Source organism: Punctularia strigosozonata (genome assembly GCF_000264995.1).
Source record: "Punctularia strigosozonata HHB-11173 SS5 unplaced genomic scaffold PUNSTscaffold_6, whole genome shotgun sequence".
In the NCBI taxonomy this organism is placed as follows: Eukaryota; Fungi; Basidiomycota; class Agaricomycetes; order Corticiales; family Punctulariaceae; genus Punctularia; species Punctularia strigosozonata.
The window spans coordinates 66,961-88,906 of record NW_006767438.1 but is presented as its reverse complement, the minus strand read 5'-3'; the positions used below and the strand labels follow the sequence as shown (position 1 = coordinate 88,906).

The 21,946-nt window shown below is 60.6% G+C and overlaps 6 protein-coding genes across 6 annotated transcripts; 2 read left to right on the top strand and 4 right to left on the bottom strand.

Moving 5' to 3' along the window:
- Positions 1-112: 112 nt before the first annotated feature.
- Positions 113-3,880, bottom strand: PUNSTDRAFT_143463 (uncharacterized protein; the record flags this gene model as incomplete). Its single annotated transcript, XM_007383362.1, has 5 exons — positions 113-835; positions 901-1,824; positions 1,883-2,784; positions 2,838-3,683; positions 3,736-3,880. The coding sequence occupies 5 exons, from the start codon at positions 3,878-3,880 to the stop codon at positions 113-115; spliced, it is 3,540 nt and encodes a 1,179-aa protein (XP_007383424.1).
- A 982-nt stretch (positions 3,881-4,862) lies between these two features.
- PUNSTDRAFT_67333 (uncharacterized protein) lies at positions 4,863-7,373 on the top strand (the record flags this gene model as incomplete). Its single annotated transcript, XM_007383361.1, has 4 exons — positions 4,863-5,150; positions 5,204-5,446; positions 5,499-6,343; positions 6,398-7,373. The coding sequence occupies 4 exons, from the start codon at positions 4,863-4,865 to the stop codon at positions 7,371-7,373; spliced, it is 2,352 nt and encodes a 783-aa protein (XP_007383423.1).
- Positions 7,374-7,693: 320 nt separating this feature from the next.
- PUNSTDRAFT_126033 (acetyl-CoA synthetase-like protein) lies at positions 7,694-12,151 on the bottom strand (the record flags this gene model as incomplete). Its single annotated transcript, XM_007383360.1, has 7 exons — positions 7,694-8,564; positions 8,623-8,704; positions 8,769-8,936; positions 9,000-10,991; positions 11,053-11,525; positions 11,585-11,839; positions 11,902-12,151. The coding sequence occupies 7 exons, from the start codon at positions 12,149-12,151 to the stop codon at positions 7,855-7,857; spliced, it is 3,930 nt and encodes a 1,309-aa protein (XP_007383422.1). The 3' UTR covers positions 7,694-7,854.
- Positions 12,152-16,131: 3,980 nt separating this feature from the next.
- Positions 16,132-17,741, bottom strand: PUNSTDRAFT_143460 (uncharacterized protein). The gene is made up of 3 exons (XM_007383359.1): positions 17,277-17,741; positions 17,138-17,215; positions 16,132-17,074 (listed from the first exon to the last, which is right to left on the bottom strand). The coding sequence occupies exons 1-3, from the start codon at positions 17,468-17,470 to the stop codon at positions 16,204-16,206; spliced, it is 1,143 nt and encodes a 380-aa protein (XP_007383421.1). The 5' UTR covers positions 17,471-17,741; the 3' UTR covers positions 16,132-16,203.
- A 329-nt stretch (positions 17,742-18,070) lies between these two features.
- On the top strand, positions 18,071-19,084 carry PUNSTDRAFT_102186 (uncharacterized protein). The gene is made up of 4 exons (XM_007383358.1): positions 18,071-18,305; positions 18,381-18,562; positions 18,616-18,764; positions 18,828-19,084. Exons 1-4 carry the CDS (start codon positions 18,119-18,121, stop codon positions 18,955-18,957), a joined length of 648 nt encoding a protein of 215 aa, XP_007383420.1. The 5' UTR covers positions 18,071-18,118; the 3' UTR covers positions 18,958-19,084.
- A 594-nt stretch (positions 19,085-19,678) lies between these two features.
- Positions 19,679-21,713, bottom strand: PUNSTDRAFT_126030 (S-adenosyl-L-methionine-dependent methyltransferase). Its single transcript, XM_007383357.1, has 7 exons — positions 21,550-21,713; positions 21,437-21,486; positions 21,243-21,368; positions 21,057-21,189; positions 20,571-20,815; positions 20,359-20,507; positions 19,679-20,290 (listed from the first exon to the last, which is right to left on the bottom strand). Exons 1-7 carry the CDS (start codon positions 21,681-21,683, stop codon positions 19,859-19,861), a joined length of 1,269 nt encoding a protein of 422 aa, XP_007383419.1. The 5' UTR covers positions 21,684-21,713; the 3' UTR covers positions 19,679-19,858.
- Between the last annotated feature and the right edge of the window lie 233 nt (positions 21,714-21,946).

Genomic DNA, 21,946 nt, shown 5'->3' with positions numbered 1-21,946 from the left:
GACGATTTGGCTGATGTATCATTAGTCCGGGGCGCTGTATCTATAGGATTAATATGTATAGCTAGTGAAGATTATGTAGTGTACAGAATGAACATCATCCATAGCGAACCTGTTATGGCCGAGGAACGACGTCTACCCCGTATCTTCGCATCCCTTCAGAAATGTCTACCCATCCCAGCTTGAACCAGTACCCGTCCAGATGATTCTCTGGCCACCGCCGCCGGATCGTGCTCCGTTCGTCCTGCGGGCTGTACGCTACGACGCTCGTTACGCCGTCGTCCACCAACCTGTTGCCTTCGAGCAGGCTCATCTGCGCTGCGATGGAGTACGGCGCCTTGAGAAGCACCGACCCCGCGCCCCTGGCCATCACTGCGCTCACGATCAAGCAGACCAGGAGCGCACCCAGGAAGGCTTGCACGATGTGCGTTGTCGGGCGGTCTTGGACGACGCGTGGACGGGAAAAGCTGAGGTTCGCGGTGAGCGCGTCGGTCCCGGATGTGGTAGGCGTGCGCGCCGTCGCGGACCCCCAGTACGCCCAATAGGCGGACCAGAGGTTCTGCATACCTTCGATGAGTTGTTGCGGGTTCGTGTAATCATCGATGGGGACATTCTGCTGCGAGAGCGTCATCGTCTGCATGAAGCCATCGAAGGAGTGACTGGTATTCGTGTCCATGTAAGTCGGGAACGCAGGCCAAAAGTTCGTATCGTTGAGAACTGAAGGGTAATCATGGATGTCGACGGCGGAAGATGCATCGACATGCTCGATGGTGAAGTTTGCTCCCGGTCCAAGCGCTAGAGTCACCTGCATGGATGCCCTGAACGATACGAAAGTGCGCTTAGCAACTATTGCCAACGTCAATGCAAGTGCACACACCTCCTCATTCCGCTATTGCATTTCACCATCGTCGTGTTCTGAAGGGACCCGTCGCCGCCGACCCGGCCGATCATTCCGATCACGCCGCCAACGCAGTCGGCGCGGACTGCAGCGCCGAACCAGCCACGAAAACCAGGTTGAAATAGGGTGGCGTTGCCTATGTCGCACCCCGGACGAGACGGCACGGCGAAGACGCCATCGCGCGACATGGAGAAATCCGCTGGGTTCACGGAGACGCAGTCCGACAACTCCGCCTCAAGGACAGGTAAGGGTGCCACCAACGTCGTTGTGGGGTGCGCATGGCTCGCAGCGGAGCTCAGGTTCACTTGGCCAATAGCCTGATATCGTGTCGTCCATGGTGGAAGTTGTACAGCCGTGCCGGGGAGCTCCGAAAGCACAAATTGCTCGGCCACATTCCTTTGCTGGTCTGCAGAGAACTCGGGAACATCCACGAACGTGTTGATCAGCGCGAGGTCCACTTGCTGCGCGATCTGCGGGTGCTTCTCGACGAACAACAGCGCAGTCAGTACCCCAGACGCTAGAAGCCAGAGCAGCCCAAGGCCACCAACAGCGACCGCAAATTGTCTCCTGTAAACGCCAGTCCAAAGTCCGAACAGTGGCGTGGTGGTGAAACCGAAGGGACCCAGAGCACGCTTGGCTGGAAGTGGGTCCCTGGTGAGAGCTTGGAATGGCTCGACAGTGGACAAGGCAAAGACGATGCGCAGCACGACGATGCCGAGGAGAAGCAGAATGACGGGAACCGCATACGTCCAAAGGTTATGAGAGAGGGTCCCGCGAAATCCGCCGCGTCGGTCGCTCACGAGGGAGGTCACTTCGAGTGCGGCAATGATCCCACCTATCGCAGACAAGAGTAAAATGGTCGCTACGGGGTGCAGCATGAGCGGACGCCAGAACGTCGGCGCCGCCTCACGATGCTGTGAAACCACGTGCTGAAGGGACCGGGATCAGCCAGAGCTGTAGGACAGATGAGGGAAGACGAGCACTCACGTATGTCTCCGACGGGTCCCATTCGGCCTTCATCGCGACGTTGCCGGATGATGTCCCGCGGACGGCAAACCGCCAGCCCGTCATGCAGTCGCGCAGCATCGCGCTCGAGAACGTGCTCGTGTAGCGCATCGCCTCCCGTGCGTCCTCGCCGGTCTGCATCAGCCCGAGCAAGAAGGCGAGGGAGGCTGGGTCGCGTGGGAGCCTGGGGGCTGGCCGGAGCGGGTATAGCGCCGCCGAGAGGATCAAGAGCGCGGCGAGGCAGGCTTCGATGGCGCGGAGGGGCCCAGTTCGTGCGAAGAGCCTGTTCTGCGTGAGCTGTACGGAACCGGATTGGAGCGGCGTGCCGGACGCGGGCGTAGAGAAGAGCTCAGTGCGCGCGAAGGAGGGCCAGAGCATCGCGAAGAGCGTCTTGGACTGGAGGGTAAGATCGTTGTCGTCGGTAAGGTCGGACGTTGTCAACCCGAGCGCGTGCCCAAGGAGGTGAAACCAAGGCGTAAAGTCGCCCGGGTAGGTCAGGTTGGCCGAGAAGGGCGGTGTCACGTTCCAGTTCGTGAATGGATCGCGGCGACGGAGGAAGTGCGAGTCATCGACGGGGGTGGTGCCGTTCGTGTGGGTCCAGTATGTGGCAGTCGTGGAGGCGAGGGCGGAATCCATGGAGACGAGTAGAGACGACCCCTGGGGGAAAGAAAGTGGAGAGGAGGTGAGATGAGTAGGGGAGGTGAGCAGGGTTTGGGTGGTGGAATCGACGAGGACGCGTAGAATGGTGGTATTGTAAGTTGGTGCGCACGACACCGCGAACAGGCTCGAGAGGGAGCCGTCGGCCAGGGCTCCGTGGACAAGGATCGTGCTGATGCTCGAGCTGCTACATGATTGGGTGAGAACATATCCGAAGGGAACAGGTGCTGCGGATCTGCATTAGTGTATACGCTATCTGGAAGGGGCCCATCACGCTCACCAGAGGCCACTTGACCAGACGTTATCGTGAAATTATGGGTCTGAGTGCACCCCGCAGCTGTCACGATCAGTTGTTGTTGTCTAACATCCTTCTTCCCTGAATCCAGCGGATCCGCAATAGACACATTCCCAGCGTAACTCGCTGACGCTGCCTGGCACACGAGGTCGGCGCGGCTTCCGTTAGTTAGACCTTGTATTGGAGTGTGCGGCGGGACACGCGTAACCGGAGCGAACGAGTCAATTGCGTGGACAGCGTCCGTCCATGGTATCTCGGAACCGGACGAGCGGGAGCTAAGGAAGAGGTGGAGGTAGGTCTGATCGGTCGAAGTCGGGTCGAACCTGGACGTATTCAGGGTAGATGTAATCGCAAGATGCTCCGGGGCAAAACGCGTGGTAGAGTGGGTGGTCCAGATGGAGGTGGAGATAACGATCGTAGCGGCGACGAGGGGAAGGCCGAGGGAGGTTAGCACGACGGACCAATGCCGATGGCGAACCGCTTGCGCGAGCCGCAGGGGGAGAACAGGGCTGAAATAGTCCAGCAGGACGCTTGCAAAAGCCGGTTGCGGTTCGCGACGCATCGGTGCCCACGGAGAGAGCTTGCGCGATTCAAGATCGAGCATGTGCCATATCATCCCCAGAACAAGAGCCACGATGACTGGGATGCATGCGAGTGCACGGGGGAGTACGGGAAAGCCATCGTGGACATGTATCGAGAAGTGGATGAAGATTTCAGAGAGCGTGATGAGCGTGGCGAACGTGATGAGGAGGGTAGCGAAGACGGTCCAGTGAAAGACCCGCGGCTGCCAGGGTTGGAGGTCGCGGTCACCTACGTAATAGACTTGTTTCTCTGGGTACTTTGTGAGGAATGACAGGGTACGAGGACATGTTACGCCACGCACCAACATATCGTTGGCTCCCCACACTCAGTAGATTGGAGGTAGACTCCGATCGGGCGTCTTCGGCGATGGCGCGGGGCCTCTCTACGATAACATCTTCCGCCGGCCCATCAGAGCGCCAGGAAATTCTGAAGGCTTTGACCAGCATCAGTTGTCGTGATGACTGGTAGCGTGCACCGGAGGAGATACTCACTCGATTGCTTGCCGACCGATGGCAGAAGAGGAGTGTCAATATAAGAAATGGAAGAGTCAGAATCCGAGTTAGAGTCTTGTCGTTCGTGTCTGAGTCCGAGCTGGCTGGGCTCCTCCATATAGCGCAAACGGAAAAAAAAGCGAGTATAATAAAAGCAGACGAAGAATGTAAGGCGGCCAGCCGCTGGACCGCAGAGTCCGAAGAATGCAAAAGAGCAGGTAACGCCTTCCAACAGTCGTTCCAATGCAGTACCGACGGAAGGGGAATAGCATCGCAGCGCAGTCGTGCATTCCAGTAAAGAATAGCCCGGGCCCGAATCACAGCCCTCTCCGATTTCACAGGACTAGTGATGGTCGCCGGTCGTCGTGAAGCAGCTTAACTCGGCGGAAGCAAAGGATATGGGAATAGGTGGTATGCGTTCAGCTCTGCAAGGTTTACATCATGATTGGGTCGTTGGAATATCCACCGAGTGCGGCTTCTGAGGTTGATGATGAATATACCCGCTCCAGAGTCGGTCTGCGTTCGCCGCAAAGTAGTCAACGATGTCGCCACTTTCCCATATGCAAGTCTCAGTGGGTTTCGCCTGTTGTTGACGGGAAATGTTGCTGCAGATATTTGGGTATAGCATAGATTTGTAGCGTCCGGAGAGTGGTGGGTCACCGTGGTTGGACGCAAAGCCCTTCACCGGTCCTCAAATCGGATACTGAAGATACAGACTCCGTCGGATGATTCGACTTCCGGTGCCGCCACGCTGCATACGCGACTCAGTGATCATGTCTTCATCTACGACAAACCACAAAAACATACACAACCCCCTCGCTCGCCTCAGCTCGAGAGCACGACTATCACCATAACAGTCCGTACTACAAGCTTACTGGGCTTGCGCCCGCTCTTACGACCCACCGTGACTAGCCTGCCACGACGACTAGTGACGACCATGGCTGCCTCCCACATCTCGGAAGAGGACTCGCAGCTCGTCTTGGATCTGTACGCGCTCTCGAATAAGAACAGAAAGCTCGTGCGCGCGTCCGAACACCCGGCCCCCGCAGACCCGACGATCAAAATCAGCAGCTGGAAGATGAACGAGTTCAAATACTACGACATTCCCAGCCCGTTCCCGACACTTGCCCGCGGGTTGTTTACGCGTCAAATCGGGGACAAGTACAAGATCGTCGCCAGAGGATACGACAAGTTCTTCAACATCGGCGAGGTCCCGTGGAACACGGTGTGTAGCTGTGCACGCGACCTTCTACTCGGATCAACTGACTCGACTGACAGTGGACTGCGCTCGAGAGGCATACAGGTTCGCCTTACACGCTCACCCTCAAGTCCAATGGATGCATCATCTTCATTGCCGCCCTCACCGCAGACAAGCTGCTCGTCACGTCCAAGCACTCGGTTGATTCGCCACACGCAAAAGTCGGCGAACAGTGGCTACATAAGCACCTTGCGTCGAAGGGCAAAGCGCCCGAGGAACTCGCGCGAACTCTCTGGGAGAAGAACTGGACTGCGGTAGCAGAGGTGCGCCTGTTTATCGGGTTTCGCGTGCACCCACACTGACACCGCCCCTCAGCTCTGCGACGACTCCTTCGAAGAGCACGTCCTCCCCTACGGTCCAGAAGTCACCGGATTACACCTTCACGGCCTCAACGCCAACTCGCGGCACTTTAAGACCGAGCAGCCCGAGACCGTCGAAAAGTTCGCGCACGAATGGGGGTTCATCCCGACGAAGTCCACCGTGCTGCGCTCCATCCCGGACGTGAAAGCGTTCACGGACGAGATCGGCAAGACCGGGTCTTGGAACGGCGAGCCGCTCGAGGGCTTCGTCGTCCGGACGCACGTCACCGAGCCACCCACTGACGGGCGCACGACGCGCGACCGGTCGCCGTACGAGCCCGGCTCGTCCTTCTTCTTCAAGGTCAAATTCGACGAGCCGTACATGATGTACCGTGACTGGCGCGAGGTGACGAGAGCGATCCTCGCCGGGAAGGAGCCACCCAAGTCGAAGATGAAGCGCGCGGAGACGAAGGCTTACGTGCGCTGGGTGCGGGAGGAGATCAAGAGGGACCCGGCGGCGTTCAAGGAATACCAGAACAACAAGGGTATCGTTGCCACCCGTCAGCGGTTCTTGCGCTACTTGAAAAGCGAGAAGGGCGAGGCGGCGGTGGAGGAGGTTACGCGGATGGTCGCGGATGCCGGGCTGAATGACAGGGAGGAGAAGAAGGAGTTCGGGAAGACGATCATTGTGCCGGTTGCAATACCTGGATGCGGGAAAACATGCATCGCCGTCGCGCTTTCGCACCTGTTTGGCTTCGGGCACACGCAGAGCGACGACGTGCAGGGCAAAAAGGCGGGCCAGACGTTCGTCAAGAACGTGGTTAATCTGCTGCGCACCCACGACGTCGTCATCGCGGACAAGTGAGCCTCCTCCCGTCCACATGTTGACGACGCATTTTTTTCATGATCAAACAGAAACAACCACCTGCGCATGCACCGCACTGCGCTCCGGGACGCGACAAAGCACATGCAGCCGCCCGTGCGGCTCATGGCGCTCAACTGGGCGCTGGACCAGCCGCCGTCGACGATCCACCGCATCTGCGGCGACCGCGTCCTGGCGCGGGGAGACAACCACCAGAGCCTGCGCGGAGACCCGCTCGCGCGCGCGCACGAAGACGTGCTCTGGCAGTTCCTCGAGCGCTCCGAGGAGCTCGGGGATGACGAGGTCGACGTGTCGATCGAGATGAGCCTGGAAGATACCCCGGAGCAGGCGCTCCGCCGCGCTGTCGACGGCTGCGTGCGCGTGCTCGGCGTACCGCCTCCTAGCGACGACAGAATTGCGGAGGCCCTCACAGTCGCGCGTGGGTACGCGCCGACGGTGAAGCACCCCGACAAGAACAAGGGGAAGAAGGACGCCTCGACGCCGCGATACTTTGGGCTGTTGCCGGAGATGGACGTGGAAAAGGTCGTGGATGACGCGATCGTGCGCGCGGAGGTGTCGGCGGAAGGCAGGGCGTTCTGGGACAAGCTCGTCGAGCAGAAGCGCGTCGCCAAGCGGCCGCATGTCACGATCGTGCACTCCAAATCTCTCCCGCACGAGAAGGACCTATGGGGTCGGTGTACGACACTACACGCGTCGACAAAGCCGCCGCTGTTCTCGTTCCGGCTCGGCCACCTTGTTTGGGACGACCGCGTAATGGCGCTCACAGTGGAAGACCTCGCGGTGTCCAAGGACGTGCCGGATCCGTACGAGGAGGGCGTGGCGTTCTTGGTCAAGCTACCGAAGGAGGTCGCGGGCCGGCTGCATATCACCGTCGGCACACGCGATAAGGACGTCAATCCGGTGGAGGCGAAGGATCTAGTACAACGGTGGCGGAACGGCGACTCCGATGTCAATGCCGTTCCGTTGGATAAGGTGTTTGTCAAAGGGAGACTCAAGGGTCTCTTCTAATGGTCCTAGGTGCACAATTCAAATGTATCATAACGTCACCCCATTATGTACCATACCAAACGTTGCAGTGATAGAATCCACAACTCTGACTCGATTGAAGGCGCTACCCTGGAAGTCAACTGGCTGTATATTGAATTGACGGTGTTACGACGGACATCGCCCGTCTCGATTAACACTGAGATGGAACACGACTACGTATACAACGGCATCGTTTCGTTATGTATACATTCAGGCAAACCGTCGGAATCGGCAATGAATCGTATTACGGTGAAACCGAACTGCGTCATCGTTCGTTCTATAATGCATTCGGAGTTCATTGATGAATCACGTAACCCAATTGATTTCAGTAGCAAGATCCGTTATACAGCGTATATGTACAAGCACTCTAATAGGATACAGCAATTTCCGAGCATACAAGACAACATGGTAGATTTGGAATAGATACAACGCCACCGTGGACGTTTAAGGATGGGCGGGACGTCTAGACGATGCCGAGCTGGTGGGCCTCCTCAAACTCCTTGGGGTAGAGGCGCGAAGCGGCGGCGGGCATGAGGCTGAGGCGGGCGTAGCCGCTGCGGAGGAGCGGGTCCTTGATGCCCTGGAGCGCGATGATCTTCTGGTTGGTGACGATGTGGGCCTTGGCCGCCTCCGGGTTGGCGAACTGGGGGAGGGGCACGATCTCCTTCTCGAGCTTGGTGGAGAGCACGTAGGGGATCGTGAACCGGTCCTCGTCGATCTTGAGCGTGTTGACGCGGTGGGTGGTGGCGACGAGCTTGCCGCCGGTGAGCTTCATGAGCTGCATGCCGATGTTGCAGACGACGCCGCCCTTGACCATGGGGACGTCGATCCAGGCGCCCTGGTGGTTCTGGACCTGGAGGCCGGGGCGGGACTGGATGAGGCAAGTGACGAACGTCGAGGGGTCACGGTGCTCGTGCATGCCCTGGACGAAGCCGTCCTTGGCCTTGGCGTCGGCGAGGATCTCGGGGGTGCAGGCAAAGTAGTGCCAGATGGCGGAGTTGAACTCGGGCGTCGGCGCGGGGAAGAACTCGTCGAGGCCGGTCTCGTGCAGGCCGAGGAGGTTGCAGATGTGCCGGTTGAGGTCCATGTTGAGCTTGTGGTAGCGGTCGAAGAGGGCGTTCATCCGCTCGCGGAAGTGGGGCACGTCTTCCTCCTTGGGCCACTGGTTCGGGCCTGGATCCGGCCATCAGTGGTTTGCGGATGGTGAGCTGCGCATGAGTGGGACCCATACCTTCGTGGAGCTTGAGCCAGAACGGGGCTTCCTCGCCAGGAGCGGGCAAGTCGGCACCGAATCGGTATGCCTCCGCGTACGCCTGCAAATGTCCATATTAGGATGCCGATTCGAAAGACCGAGATAGGAAATCAGATCGCCCGAACCTTGTGGACGCCGGGGAGCGAGTCGGCGCGGAAGTAGCCGCGCAGCGAGTACGAGTTGGCCGTGCTGAGCGAGTCCTTCCATTCCTGGGGCTTGCTCATCACCTTGCGGGCGACGTCGAACACCTCGGTCTGGAACTCGTGCTCGAAGCCGGGGATGTTTGAGAACACCTGCGCGGTTCATCGTCAGCGTTCCCGTGACTGCAATTACGCAGAGCAGCGACGGGCGCGTACCAGAAAGCCAACGTCCTCGAGCGCGAAGCGGAGCTGCTCGTAGTACTTGGCGGGATCGCTCTCGGCGAGCGAAAAGTCGATCACGGGCACCTCGTCAAAGTTTTTCTTCTCGGCGATGACGGGAGCAGCAGCAGGCTTGCTCGCGACGTCCTCGGCGCGGTGCATCGCGTCGCGCATCTTGTCGGCAAAGCTGGCAGAGTTCTCCTTGGAAAGCATGGTGTAGTGTTCGCCGTCGACGTCGATGAGCTCAAAGTGGGGGCCGGTGAAGTCGACCCACTGCGATAGCCTGTCGTTCTTATACTCCTCGCGGGTGCCCATGCTCTCGAGCGGGACCGCGCAGAACACGGTCGTCAGGGCCCCCGCGACCTTGCCTGATGGCAGGAACTCGCGTCCCGTCCGGTTGATTTCGTAAGCGACCTTGATCCACCGCGTGAACGCCCCTAATTGCAGATCGAGCTCCGCCAGCCGGGCCTGGTCCGCGCGCGACAGCAGCCACGTGATCGGAGACAGCGGGTCCGACGGCTCGGCGTCTCCCCCGGCGATCCCCGGGAACGCCGTCCGGAACTCGGCCTTCGTCGCCGGGATGGCCTGCGGCGGGAAGAGGGAGAGGAACATCGCGACGTTGAACAGCACCTCCGTCCACGACAGCTCGTGCATCCGGAACTGGATGTGCGGCGGCAGATTGAGGATACCGAGCCATTCCACCTTCTTGCCCTTCGCCTCGAGCCGCTGCGCGATCCGGAACGCGATCGCGCCGCCGTAGCTGTAGCCCGCGACGTAGTAAGGGCCCGCCGGGTACGCCTTCTCGATCGCGTCCGCGTACACGGCGACGGTCTCGTCCAGCGTCTTGAACGGCTGGTCGTCGTAGTCGAAGCCCTTGGCGCGGATCGCGTACACCGGGCGGTCGTCCTGAAGCCGGTGCGCCATGTTGAGGAACACGAGGATCTCGCCCACGCCGGGGTGGATCAGGAACACCGGCGGCTTCGAGCCCTGTGCCTCGAGGCAGACGAGCGGCTGGTAGACGTGCGCCTCGCGCGGGTGGGCCGCGCGCTCGTCGCGGAGCGAGGCGAGGAAGGCGCAGAGCGCGCCGACGCGCGGCCGGCGGAGGAGCTCGATCGTCGGGATCTCGTGCATCTCCATCCGCTCTTCGACGACCTTCTTGAGCCGCATGAGGTGCATCGAGCTCGCGCCGGTGTCGAACAGGTTCGTCGCGTGCGTGATCTCGCCGGGGGAGAGCTCGAGCACGTCCACGACCGCGTCGCGCACGAGCACCTGGATCGGGTCCGTCAGGTCGAGCGCCTCGCCGGCCTCGGCCGCCGCCTTGAACTTATCCTCGATCGCGGCGTAGTCACCGCGGAGGTAGGCGTTGGCGAGCTGCGCGCGGGAGACCTTGCCGAGCGCGGTGGCGACGAAGCTCGAGGACGGGAGCGGGAGCACCGCGTGCGGCGCGGCGGAGATGAGCACCGTGCACGCGTCGCGGATCGCGTCGTTCAGAGCGCGTATCGGGGACAGGTCCTCGTCCGCGGCCAGGTCGCGCTTGTAGAAGATGAGGTAGGTCTCGGTGTCCGCGCCGGGGATGCGCACGGGCGCGGCGGTCAGGTTGTCGGGCGCGCCGCCGGGCAGGTTCGCGTCATCGAGGTAAGTCTCGACGTCTTTGGAAGACACCTTGGCGCCGTTGATGTTGACGAGTTCCTTGTCGCGGCCGAGCATGTGCAGGTGGCCCGAGACGTCGAGGTAGCCAAGGTCGCCAGTGACGAACCAGCCGTCCGGAGTGAACGCCTCGGAAGTCGCGGAGGGGTTGCGAACGTAGTGCGTGAAGACGTTGGCGCCGGATACGTGCAGCTGGCCGGGTTCGCCAGGAGCGCAAAGCCCGCCGGTGGCGGAGACGACGCGCATCGACATGCCCGGGACGCAGGTGCCAAGGTTGAGGTAGGCGGGGCCTGCAGGGTCGACCGTGCGCGGGATATCCGTCGTGTCGTAGATAGAGCCGGCCTGTGATTGCCAATAGATCAATAAACCTCCTGGGGACGTTTGCTGCTCGCCGGGTACTTACGCAGGTCTCGCTCATGCCAAAGCCGGCGCGGAGGACGTTCCGCTTGGCTCCAAAGCGCTCGAGCAAATCCGCGAACGCGACGCCAACAGGCATCGGGACGGACTCGCCACCGGAGATAAACGCCGACAGACGCGACAGGTCGAGCGACGGCGGTAGGGGCGCGATCGCGTCGTCCTTGAGGATGCGGGCCATGAGGAAGTTGGGCGCGAAGGAGTAGGTGATCTCGAGCTTGGAGCAGAGGTCGAGGAGCGACTTGGGGTCGACGATGATGGCCGTCGGCGAGATGTGATACTGCACGGCGTCGACGAGGAGGGCATGCACGTGGATCTCGGTGATGGACGCGACGTGGTCGAACGCGATCCAGTTGAGGAACCGCGAGGAGGCGGAGGTGCCGTGGTGCGCGCTCTTGCCGGCGCAGGCGGCGAGGATCTGCGAGTGCCTGAGGGAGACGGCCTTGGGCTTGCCCGTCGAGCCTGCGGGGGATGTTCCGTGAGCGAACGGTTCGGACCTCGGGAACGAAAGGCGCGTTTACCTGACGTCAGGACGTAGCAGACGGGCTCCTCGGCCGAAGGCGAGCTCGCGGGGAGCGGTGCGGCGTCCTCGCTCGCGTCGAGCTGGGCGAGGGTGCTGATTTTAAGCGTCGGTGCGAGCGCGTTCACCGTCTCCGCGAGGGCGGGCGAGGTGACGAGCAGCGGGCCGTCAAAGAGCGACTGGAGATGCGCGAAAAGGTCCGCCTGGCGCTTGGGATCCGGGTGCAGCGCAGCGAGCGGGCAGAATGGGATGCCAGCTGAGAAGCAGCGGCGTCAGCAGACGGGCGAGTTGAACGAGAGCAGCAAAGTTTGCACTGACCGAGACAGCAGCCCCAGAAGAGGAGGACGTAGCTCTCGTGGTCCTCGAAGACACCGAGCACGACGTCGGAGGCATGCGGCTGGAGGCCGGAGGCGAGCAGGCCACGAGCATAGCGCTCGGCACGCGCGAAGAGGTCGGCGTAGGAGAGGGTGGTCGAGGGCGCGTCGCCGGGTGCGAGGAAGCCGATGTAGTTGGTGGACGCGCGGGCGCGGGTGCGGAGGAGGTCGGGGAGGGTGGCAGCGTGGGCCATGTCTGGTTGATAGGAGGACGGAAAGATTGGGCTGCAGTTGAGGCAGTCGGCGTGCTGGGCAGACGGAGGAGGAGGGCCCTCATATGTACCATGGCCGGCTGGTTATTGGACTCGCCGGTGGGCGAAGTGGTGTGTGCCTTGGATGGTGGTGGTTCTCGGGGCCGGGTCCACGTGGGTCCGCTATTTGCCATGGAGATCGCACTGCTCGATAGCGCCTCTCGCCCGACCCCCGCCTCTGGCGCACATCCCGGACGGACGATAGCGCAAGCTGCGGCCCTACCGGGCCTTGGCTGATCCCAACAGAGCAGCCGCGCGCCCCGGGACCCCGGACAGCTCCATCGCCCACCGAACCCGTCACCGCCACGTTGATAACGTCTGCCTTCGCGGGCGAATCGCACGGTCCCAATTACCGCATCGCCCCATCGAACTTCCTGAGTCCGTCGAGCCGTGTGCAACCCAAGATCATCAAACAACGTCTGTGATAGTCGGCGTGGCCCCAGAGATCCCCCAACCGCTCAGCCCCGTACCATTACTGCTTCCTCGCGGGACCTGTTACGGAAGTCGCGTATGCGTATGTTCTCTGATGCGTTTCCGCGAAAGCACCCGATGGGAGTCATACGTACCCGCGCGCTACGCTCAACACGGACCTCGGCGGTAAGTCTGCCTAACCGAGTTTGTTCTTCGACGGCTGCGTCCGACCCCGTCATGAGAACGACGGCATGATAGCTGTCCGAAATACAAATCGCGTTACGTATTCGCGCCCCAGATCACGAGCACCAAAGCTACGTATTCACTCGCGCAATATCGACCCGCCCCCACGCTCTGGCCGACGAGATTGCACGCAGTAGATCTTGTGGTACACGAAGGCAAAACCCAAACCGTATCCAGCGTGCTGCTCCTTGTCGACCCTGCGTATCCCGATCGGCACCTCGGTGAACGCGACGAGAAGAGAGAAAGAGACCCCGCAACTGTCTTTCCTCGCCTTGCGCCCCTCACGGCGCGGAAACCAGATCGACCGGCGGTCGATCCGCGCGCGCACCCTGTTTAGAGAGCCGCAATATGCGTGGGTTACAACAAGACGCCACCAGATAGGGCATTATGCCCCCGTTCACCATCTTTCTTACTGCAAACGCACGCCGCGAAGTGCCCAAAGCGTCATGATTGAATCATCGACATACGAGCCTTCTTCGACTCCGGAAGTCGCGCTGCCACTTCAGGCTCCAGAGACTCTCAGGGTCGACGTGCTTTTCCCTGCGTTGAATCGCGACGGCACGTTATACGCAGGCAACGGATAGGCCGTCTTTGACGAGTACGACATGATACCACCACGCTCGATCGCGCCCGCGTCGGCGTACCATCTAAGCCGCCCCCACCCACCGACGCACAAAATCCCGTTTTCCATTCGTGCGCGAACGGCCGTAAAAGGTACGCCGGCGAAGGAAGGGCAAGGCGCTCGAGGCTTCTGGGCTTCTCGTCATGGCCAATTCATACTGCGATCTGAATTGCGGTAAGAGGAACCCACCTTGCCCCTTACGCTTCCTCTGCTATATCTTCTGACTCCCATGACCGCACCGAATAAGGAGCGACGAAGCCCGCCGAGTTCTAGCCCCGCGAGCTGAAATTACCCAACTCGCGCGGCGCGATAGGACGGTATACTGATAATTACGACTTCTGCACCCGCGAAGCCCGGGCCGGGATTCCGTTGCGTTCAAGCAGAGATCCCGCGATGCTACGATATGCTGTCGTGGGTCGCCTTGCTGCGTGCGTATGTTCGTATTTCACGTCCGTTTCCTTGGCAAATATATTGGACCAGCGCTCTAAAGCAGAGTCGGAGTGACAACACCACCGCACGCTCTACGGTGACTCTATACAATCCGGATGCCCGACGGTGAACAAATGCCGATGCGATCCCTAGCCAATTCGTAGGTTGCCTATCTCTCTGCATCTGCGCCTCGTCATAGCTCCGGTTCCGGGGTATTATCACGAATGTCCCTCGTTCAACACAGATCACCGGCATGTATCGAGTCTGGTGCTATGGGGTCCCAGCAGAGCCGCCATCCGTTTGGATCCCAGAGCTCTCGATCGTCTCCCCTCGTCTTTTTCTGAAGGATAATCCACCACCACCGCCCTGGGCAGCGATTCGCCCACCGTGATCTCAGAGCTCAAATGCTCAGGGCTTCGGACTTCGTTCCAATAATGCGCGAACGAAGTCTCCTTATTTAGGGCGTTGGGGGTTCTCGGACCACGCGCGCGAAGCCAGATCCCTGCGGCATCCGGAAGTAAGCCTTCCTTCCCTATCTATACTCACCTTCCGCCGCGCGCACTTATGCCCATTTGTCATGTGTCTCCGCCAAGCCTATCCCTTTCGTACATCTCGAACGAAGCTCCCTCTCTGCCGATGCCCATGAGCCCGCATCGTCATAGGAGCCTGTCCAGACGGCCGTCGCGCCGCCGCACCGCCGGCTTCGCGCTCGCCTCACCCGACCTTGGGCTGAGCGCTCTCTTCTGTCTGACTCAAGTCGCCGTACGTATATCCTCGCTCGGTGCTGCGATCCCACCCTGGATCCGACGCAACAGCGACGGGGTACATCGGCAGAAAAAGCTTGCGTTTCCTCCGCATAATCTGAGAAGAGATCCTGGTCGCGATCTCTGTTACCCGGCGGCGAGGGTTTTTCGAATTGCGACCGCTGCGGACGTTCAGTCACGGAGCGTATCGGTCCTCCGGCGGTTCCATTGCAGTCAGCTAATAGCGCCGTTGCGTTATGTACGTCGTCGCGCAAGCGGTGCGTGGCGTCTTGGGGCGTATCGCGCGCGGTAGGGGCGACGTAAGTATGCATCCTTGCTGCCTGCGCGCTGACGTGCTGTCGACTGTGGTGACGAATCTGCGATGGAGAGTCTCTTGGCGCTACGAGAGAGGCCAAGGCAGGGTCGTTCATGCTCTACGGGGTCCTCGTTCTGCTCGCGAGCAGGAACGTAAGTCGGCAGACCGCCAAAGTCGGCCAGCGTCGGTCGCATGGATTACCTTATCGCGACGCGGTGAGTATTCATAACGAAAATCGCACAGCTCCACTCATTCCCGCCTTGGATCCTCGTCAAGCTTAACCTGACGCAACGTCGACTGGCCGGACGATGGTTATACCCCGCCCACCGCTGCGCTGGTCGATCGCTACCACTGAAGCCATCGGCGCGATGGAGGCGTAGAATCTCATAATACAACAATCTTTCTGGGACTTGCTGTCCCATTCTGTTGGACGTTCTAGCCGGTTCTGCCTCCATCCCGATCTTCAGCGCTCAGCGCTCATCCTCCACCACCGACGGACGATCTAGCCCGCCGTGTTGTTTTTGCCTCATGGGATCTCCCTCGATCGTCTGACTCATCGCGACGAGAGCTGGCGCTGTCGTGGCACTCCGTTGTCGGCGTATCTTACTCCTGTGGCCGTCACCGTAGTTCTTCCAAACACTCATACGTCCTTTCTGTCTCCGCCGTTGGCAGCGAACCGGCGACGAGCTGCACACCCGGGCGGTCATCGATATGGGGTTGCCTGCGCCCTGCCGCCTGCGCGCGCAGCGGATGCTTCCGCACGAGGAAGATACATTACTGCCATGGGCGGTCTGCTCCCGCGAGAGGGGTCCCAAACCACTCAATCTCCCCCGCGTGCGAGGATCTGCCTCGCTTTTAGCCTGAAAAGCCTATACTATCAGTTAACCGTGGCGCCGATACTTACCGACCTGTATCTATTGCCATGGGCGCTGCGCTGACTGCTGCTCGACTCTCATGCCTCAGGACATTTGTCGAGGATACGTTATGAATTGCCACGGCTGTTCCGCTCTCGGCGGACATGGCAGCGCCGACATTGCCTTGCGAAGTCCATTCCACGTCTCCATTGCGTGTATAAAACAAAAAAAGAAGTATCGCGTGTTCAGCATATCATTACATGCCTTCTTCGTCTTCCAAGAGTCAACTACTGTAATACACTGCGGGGGATTAGGCCTGCCACCGATGATAAAAAACATAAATAAAGCTATAAATATATAATGCTGGCGCGAGTGATTCATCCTTCGAGGGTTTCACGCTGGACAAAGATGGCAGGCGTCATGGGGTAACCCTTCTTGATCGAGTCCGCACTCTGCACGCGAGCATGGTAGGGCACGCCGGGGCGACCGTTCTCCGCCATGTGGGAGACGACGAAGGGACCGTGCGGCGGGCGGGGCGGGTATCCGACGGCGCTGCCGGTCGACGCCGTCTGGGAGTGAGAGGGCAACGAGGGCGGGAGGCCGGCCTCGACGCGCTGGGCGCGGGTGTGGTAGAGCTTGAGGTTGAGGTACACGCGCTGGGCCATGGTGACGGTGATGACGGTCGAGAACGGGACGGCGGTCGGCTTGATGAGCGCGTACGAGTCGTCGAGGGCTTGGATGGAGAGCACGGTGATGTTCGTCGCGGTGGTGGCGAGGAAGTAGAAGAGGTTGTCGCGGTAGATCTGCCGGCTGATGGCGGATTGCTTGTGGGCCCCGAAGCCGCCGCCAGCGTTGGTGGTGAGCTTGGCGACGGTGAGGACGAGGATGATGACGTCGAACGCGACGTGGGACGCGTACGAGATCGGCGCCCAGGAGACGATGTCGGCCATCTGGCAGTTGGAGCCGAAGGGCGTCGCGGGCCCGGTGACTGCGCTGTACTGGGACGCGACGGCGACCCAGCAGGCGACCATGCAGCCCCAGAGGAAGACGAGGAGGGCGATGATCGGCTTGGAGTTGGCGTAGATCGCGGCGACGCGACTGCAGAAGATGATACCGGCCGAGGCGACGACGAGGACGACGCCGGTTTGGGAGGCGATCACCGCGGTCTGGCAGTGATCCGACTGGATCGACGTGAAGAACAGCGCGGAAAGGGTAGACACGAAGGCCGAGTATCGTAGAACGATGAAACTGAGAAGGGAGACGGCGTCGATCAGTAACGGCACGGGCGTGGGGAAGTGATAGACTACTCACGCCCATGTGGCGGGCTGCTTCCACAGGTGCTTGCTGCTGGTCTGGTAAAGTTTGAGTTCGTCACGGAGGAGGACGACGCTGGCCAAGATCGGCGGGTTAGGGCGCGCGTCCCCGGATCAATCAAAGCAACGGCACTCACTAGTCCCATCCGACGAGCGCAAACGCGCAGGCGACGCAGATCGCGATCGCGACGGCGTAGTACTGCATGTTTTCGTACTGGGCGAGAGTAAGCCCTGGCGGCAGGATGATCTGGGCGACATTCGGGGCGGATGCGTTAGGCGCCTGGGCGGCGGCTGCGGCAGCGTCGCGAACAAAGTTGGAGAGGGCGGGCATCGTAAGAAAAAGAAGACAAGTCGGAACGAAGGAAGAGTATGTATAGACAAGGAAGAGAAGGGCCTGGACTGGACGCTGAGAGCGCTGCGGGATCTCAGGTCGGGGAAGCCGAACGAATGGCCCTGGATAGGGAGTGGAAGGATCTGCACCAGGCAGAGAGTCTATTAATGAGGAGGTGTTCGCGCCATGGACGACTTATCAGGCCTGATTCTGGGGGCGATACGACGCATGGACGACCGAGTTCGTGCAGCAGCTGCATCACGACCAGGGCGTGCGTCGGTGATGCCAACAGGCGGAGGCGGAGCGCCACAGCCACAATCATCGGGGCACCACCCGTCACCGCCGTCACCTCCGGTCACCCGCCGGTCACGCGAGCGCACGCGAACGCTCCTCCGTGACGCGCGGACATTCGCCCGATTAGGCGCATCAGACCGCTCGTCGGCGTGGGCCGTGATGCAAACGGCGCGGCCGCGATTGGCCCCGGGCTCGCTAACGCGCGGGCGCGGGCTCGTCTGGAACACCTTCTCTTGGGAATTTCGCGCGGGCGGACGCGCTTATTACTGCTTACTGCAACGTGTTCTCTCCTCTTTAACAACCACACGCATCCGCGCCTTCGCCTTCACCTCCTCCACCACCGTCTTACCCGCCATGGCGTCCAAGCAACCCGTCGAGGAGATGCTCCAGTACAACATGATCCACGCCCACAACACGTTCAAGTTTGGGTACGACATCATCGTCTCCCACCTCGACAACCCGCCGCTCGACGACCTCAAGAACTTTATCGGCTACTGCCAGGCCTGGGTCGACTCTATCGAGGGCCACCACGATGCGGAGGGTCAGTACCGCCCTGGTTCCTGCGATCGGATTGATGATCCTGAGGCGCCCGATATGCTGACGAGGAGCTCTCCAGAGGAGGTTGTGTTCCCGTTCCTGAACCGCAAACTCGACTTTTCGCAAGAGCAGGAGCAGCACAAGCTTATCCACTCCTCGCTCCAGACCCTGACCGAGAAGCTGACCGCGGCCAAAGCGGACCCGTCCAAGTTTGACGCCGCGGAGCTGAAGGCGATCGTCACCGGCTTCAAGGATCCGCTCGTAGGTCGCTCCAACGTTATCGCGAGATAAGGCGCTGACATCCCCTGTCTCAGTACCAGCACCTGGACGAGGAGGTGGCGCATCTCGCTCCCGAGAACATGAAGGACTTTGACCAGAAGGAGCTTCTCGACCTGAACCTCGCGCTCGATAAGCACGCCAAATCGCACGGCGACCCCTTCCTGCTCGTGCCTTTCATGCGCAGGTACGTTGCAGCGCCATGTCGAGGAAGACCCCCTGTCTCCGGGCTGACTCACGACCGTTTCAGCCACACTCCTCCGGAATTGAAGGACTCCTGGCCGCCCATGCCCTGGATGCTCCGCAAGGTGGTCATCCCCTACATGCTCGCCAAGCGCTACTCCGGCTACTGGAAGTACGCGCCATACGCCATGTCCTAAAATGCCTCATAGACACGCACACATCGTTACTCCTCGCATCGCTCTGTCTTCCCTAGGTTTATTAATAGCTGTACATACCCCGCAATCTTGACCTCTGTTATTGCTGCCGCGCCGTTGTTCCGCCGGCCCCCGTGTGCCGTGGCGTGTCACCCTGTCCGACGTTTGTCACGCTCCTCTTGCTGCACTCCGGCCGATGATCATCTCACGTGGCAAATTCGATCTCCGATCCCGGTGACGAGCGCGACGGACGCTCAGTTGGACGACGTCTGACAGCGTCCGAAGGCGCGACCGGTACTTGTGATATCGGTCGCGTCATCGTCGTCGCCCTACGGTGCTGATGAGGCATCTATACATCAAGGACCGGGCGGGTACCACACCATCGGCCTGCTCTATACACCTTCCGATCTGCAACAGAGGAAGACACGGAGCCGCAGAAGTGCACTGTGATCTGCAACCAGGAGTTGATCCCGGTATCAGTCACTTCGCGTATCTTTTCGCGCAGGGGGAGGGGGGATTGGCATCAAGCGTTCGTCCGTCTAACGGCACATGTGGTCGACGACGAACGTGCGGGAGGGTATGCACGGTAGCCTGCGGTAACAGCTCAATTACTAGATAGACCCGACACCTGCGATCCATGATAAACAGTAGAGTTCACACATCGTTCGACCTGCGAGCATGATCACCAGATCGACTGTCTTCACGCTCTAGAGTCTGCCTGGGGAGACAAAGATAGCACCGACTTCGCAAGCGCACCACTGAGAGTATCGCCCCACAAACAGACACAGTAACCATCATCATGATCGCACACCCACTCTGACTATCATTCCATACTGATACAGAACCCAAGAAGCCCGTTCTTTTCTATTACATTTCCATTCCGAAACGACCTCGAGCACACCATCTAGACCGGAACCACGGCCTCGATGATCGAGTCCACCGCGCGCATGCTGTGGACCTTCCGGACGACAAAGCCCGCCTGCTCGATCAAGCCGCGCATGGCATCGAGCGTGCGCGTGATGCCGTTGTTGAGCGCGAGGAGCTGCATGCTCGTCGTCCTTACGAAGCGGCTCGAGTCGGGCCGGAGCAGCATCTCGCACACCACGAGCGTGCGCTCGCCGACCGGCACGCCTTCGGAGGGCGAGGACGCGAGCGCGGCGCGGACGTTGCGGAGGATGGCGAGCACCTCGGCGTCGGTCCAGTCGTGGAGGACGTGGCGGATGAGGTACGTCGGCCGGCCGAGCGGGATGCCGGTGTCGGGGAGGCTGGAGGCGAGGAAATTGCCCGGGGCGAAGGAGACGCGGGAGGCGGAGCGTTCGGGGAGCGCGCTCCACGCCTGCATGGCAAAACAAATCAATATCAGCGAAACGAGAGAGCGATAACGGCCAGGAACGCGCATCGTACCCTTTTCGCGTTCTCGACGGTCTGCGGGATGTCGAAGATGGTGAACTCGAGATTAAGGTTCTTCTCGTCCTTGAGAATCGCCATCTCGAGCGCGCCGATGCCGCCACCGCAGTCGACGATCGGGGACTTGAGCGCGTTCCACGCGTAGTCTGCGCGTCCCCATCATCAGTTCCTTGTTCCTTGGCTCCTACAATACCTGAACGAGAACGCACCCTTTGGCACGTTCTGGTTCGCCATGCCGTGGAGCTGCTTCATCGCGCGCCCGAGGCGCTCGCCGCGCCAGGCCTGCTCGGGCTTGGCCATCCAGTCGAAGACGGAGCAGTCGAAGCCGAAGGCGAGGTTCGTGCCGGTAACGCGCGCCTTGCCTGCGTCGGCGGAAACGTCGGCGGAGCCGGACGGTCCGCGGAGCTTGGCGACGTCGATGAGGCGGGAGGCCGCCTTGTAGCCCTCGTCGGCCCTGGATGAGGAGGAAAGGGCGTGAGATCGGCGAATCGGCGGACAGACCCAGACAAACGGATATCGCGAGACAGAAGGTAGGGGGGGGGGGGCAAGAAGCCCAGATCGGGAAGTAAGATGGCTACAGTGCCCGGAAAGGAAGTAGAAGGTACCCCCTCTCCCGATTCTCTCAATTGAAAGGGACCGCGGGAAGAGCGCGAAAGGAGGAAGAAGCGCGGTCGAATGCGGAAGGATATACGCACACGAAGCCGATGGCGCTCTTCATGCAGTCGGGGTGGTCGTCGCGCAGCACGGCGGATAGTTCGTTGTTGCGGTACACGTTCGTCTCCACTTCCTCAAAGTAGCCACGGCCGAGCATGCAGCTCATCACCACGCCTGTCGCAATCCGACGTTTCAGCACACGAGCATGCGTGAAACGAGCTTCATACCGAGGAACTGCGTGTCCACGCCTGTCTTTTCGCTGATCTCTGCGATGCCGAGCGCACCGTCGCCGATGATGTCCGCGATCCCGAACGAGGTCACAAAGTACAGGGCCTGGCTCTCCTGGCACGACTCTGTCCCCATACATCTATCATTAGACTTTCTCTGCTTCCGGGCCATCAGGCAGATGGGAGGACGGCACCTCCAAGGAGCGCAGTGTACTCGAGGGGTCCCATGACGGTGCGCAACAATCTGTCAGGACCATCGCGTCAGTGAGAGAGTACGGGGCCGGAGAAGGCAAGGGTGGCGTCGTACTTGTCCGCGGTGGCCTGGATGGCGAGGCCCTCATCGTAGAACTCGGTGCTGTCGGGCGGGGAGGTGGTGCGCTTCTTGACGAGCTCGAGCAGCTGCTCGGCCACGGCGACCGCGTCGACGGGTGAGGGGGACATCGTTGCAGTGGGGATGAAGGAGGGCTAGAGGAGGAGGAGGAGGCGGGTTTTCGAATGCAGAGTCCGTACTACGCACGGTACCTTTTCAGCGATGGGCGTAACTCGCGCTGGATCAATCCGCGGGCTGGAAGGTCAGGGCGCGGTCGGAAGCTGGAGCTCCTCTCAGGGCTTGGTTACGATACGGCCGTGCAGTACGGGAGAAGTAGCATCCGCCACAAGCAGTGCGCCTATGCGCCGATATCGTGAAGACATATTGGTGCCGT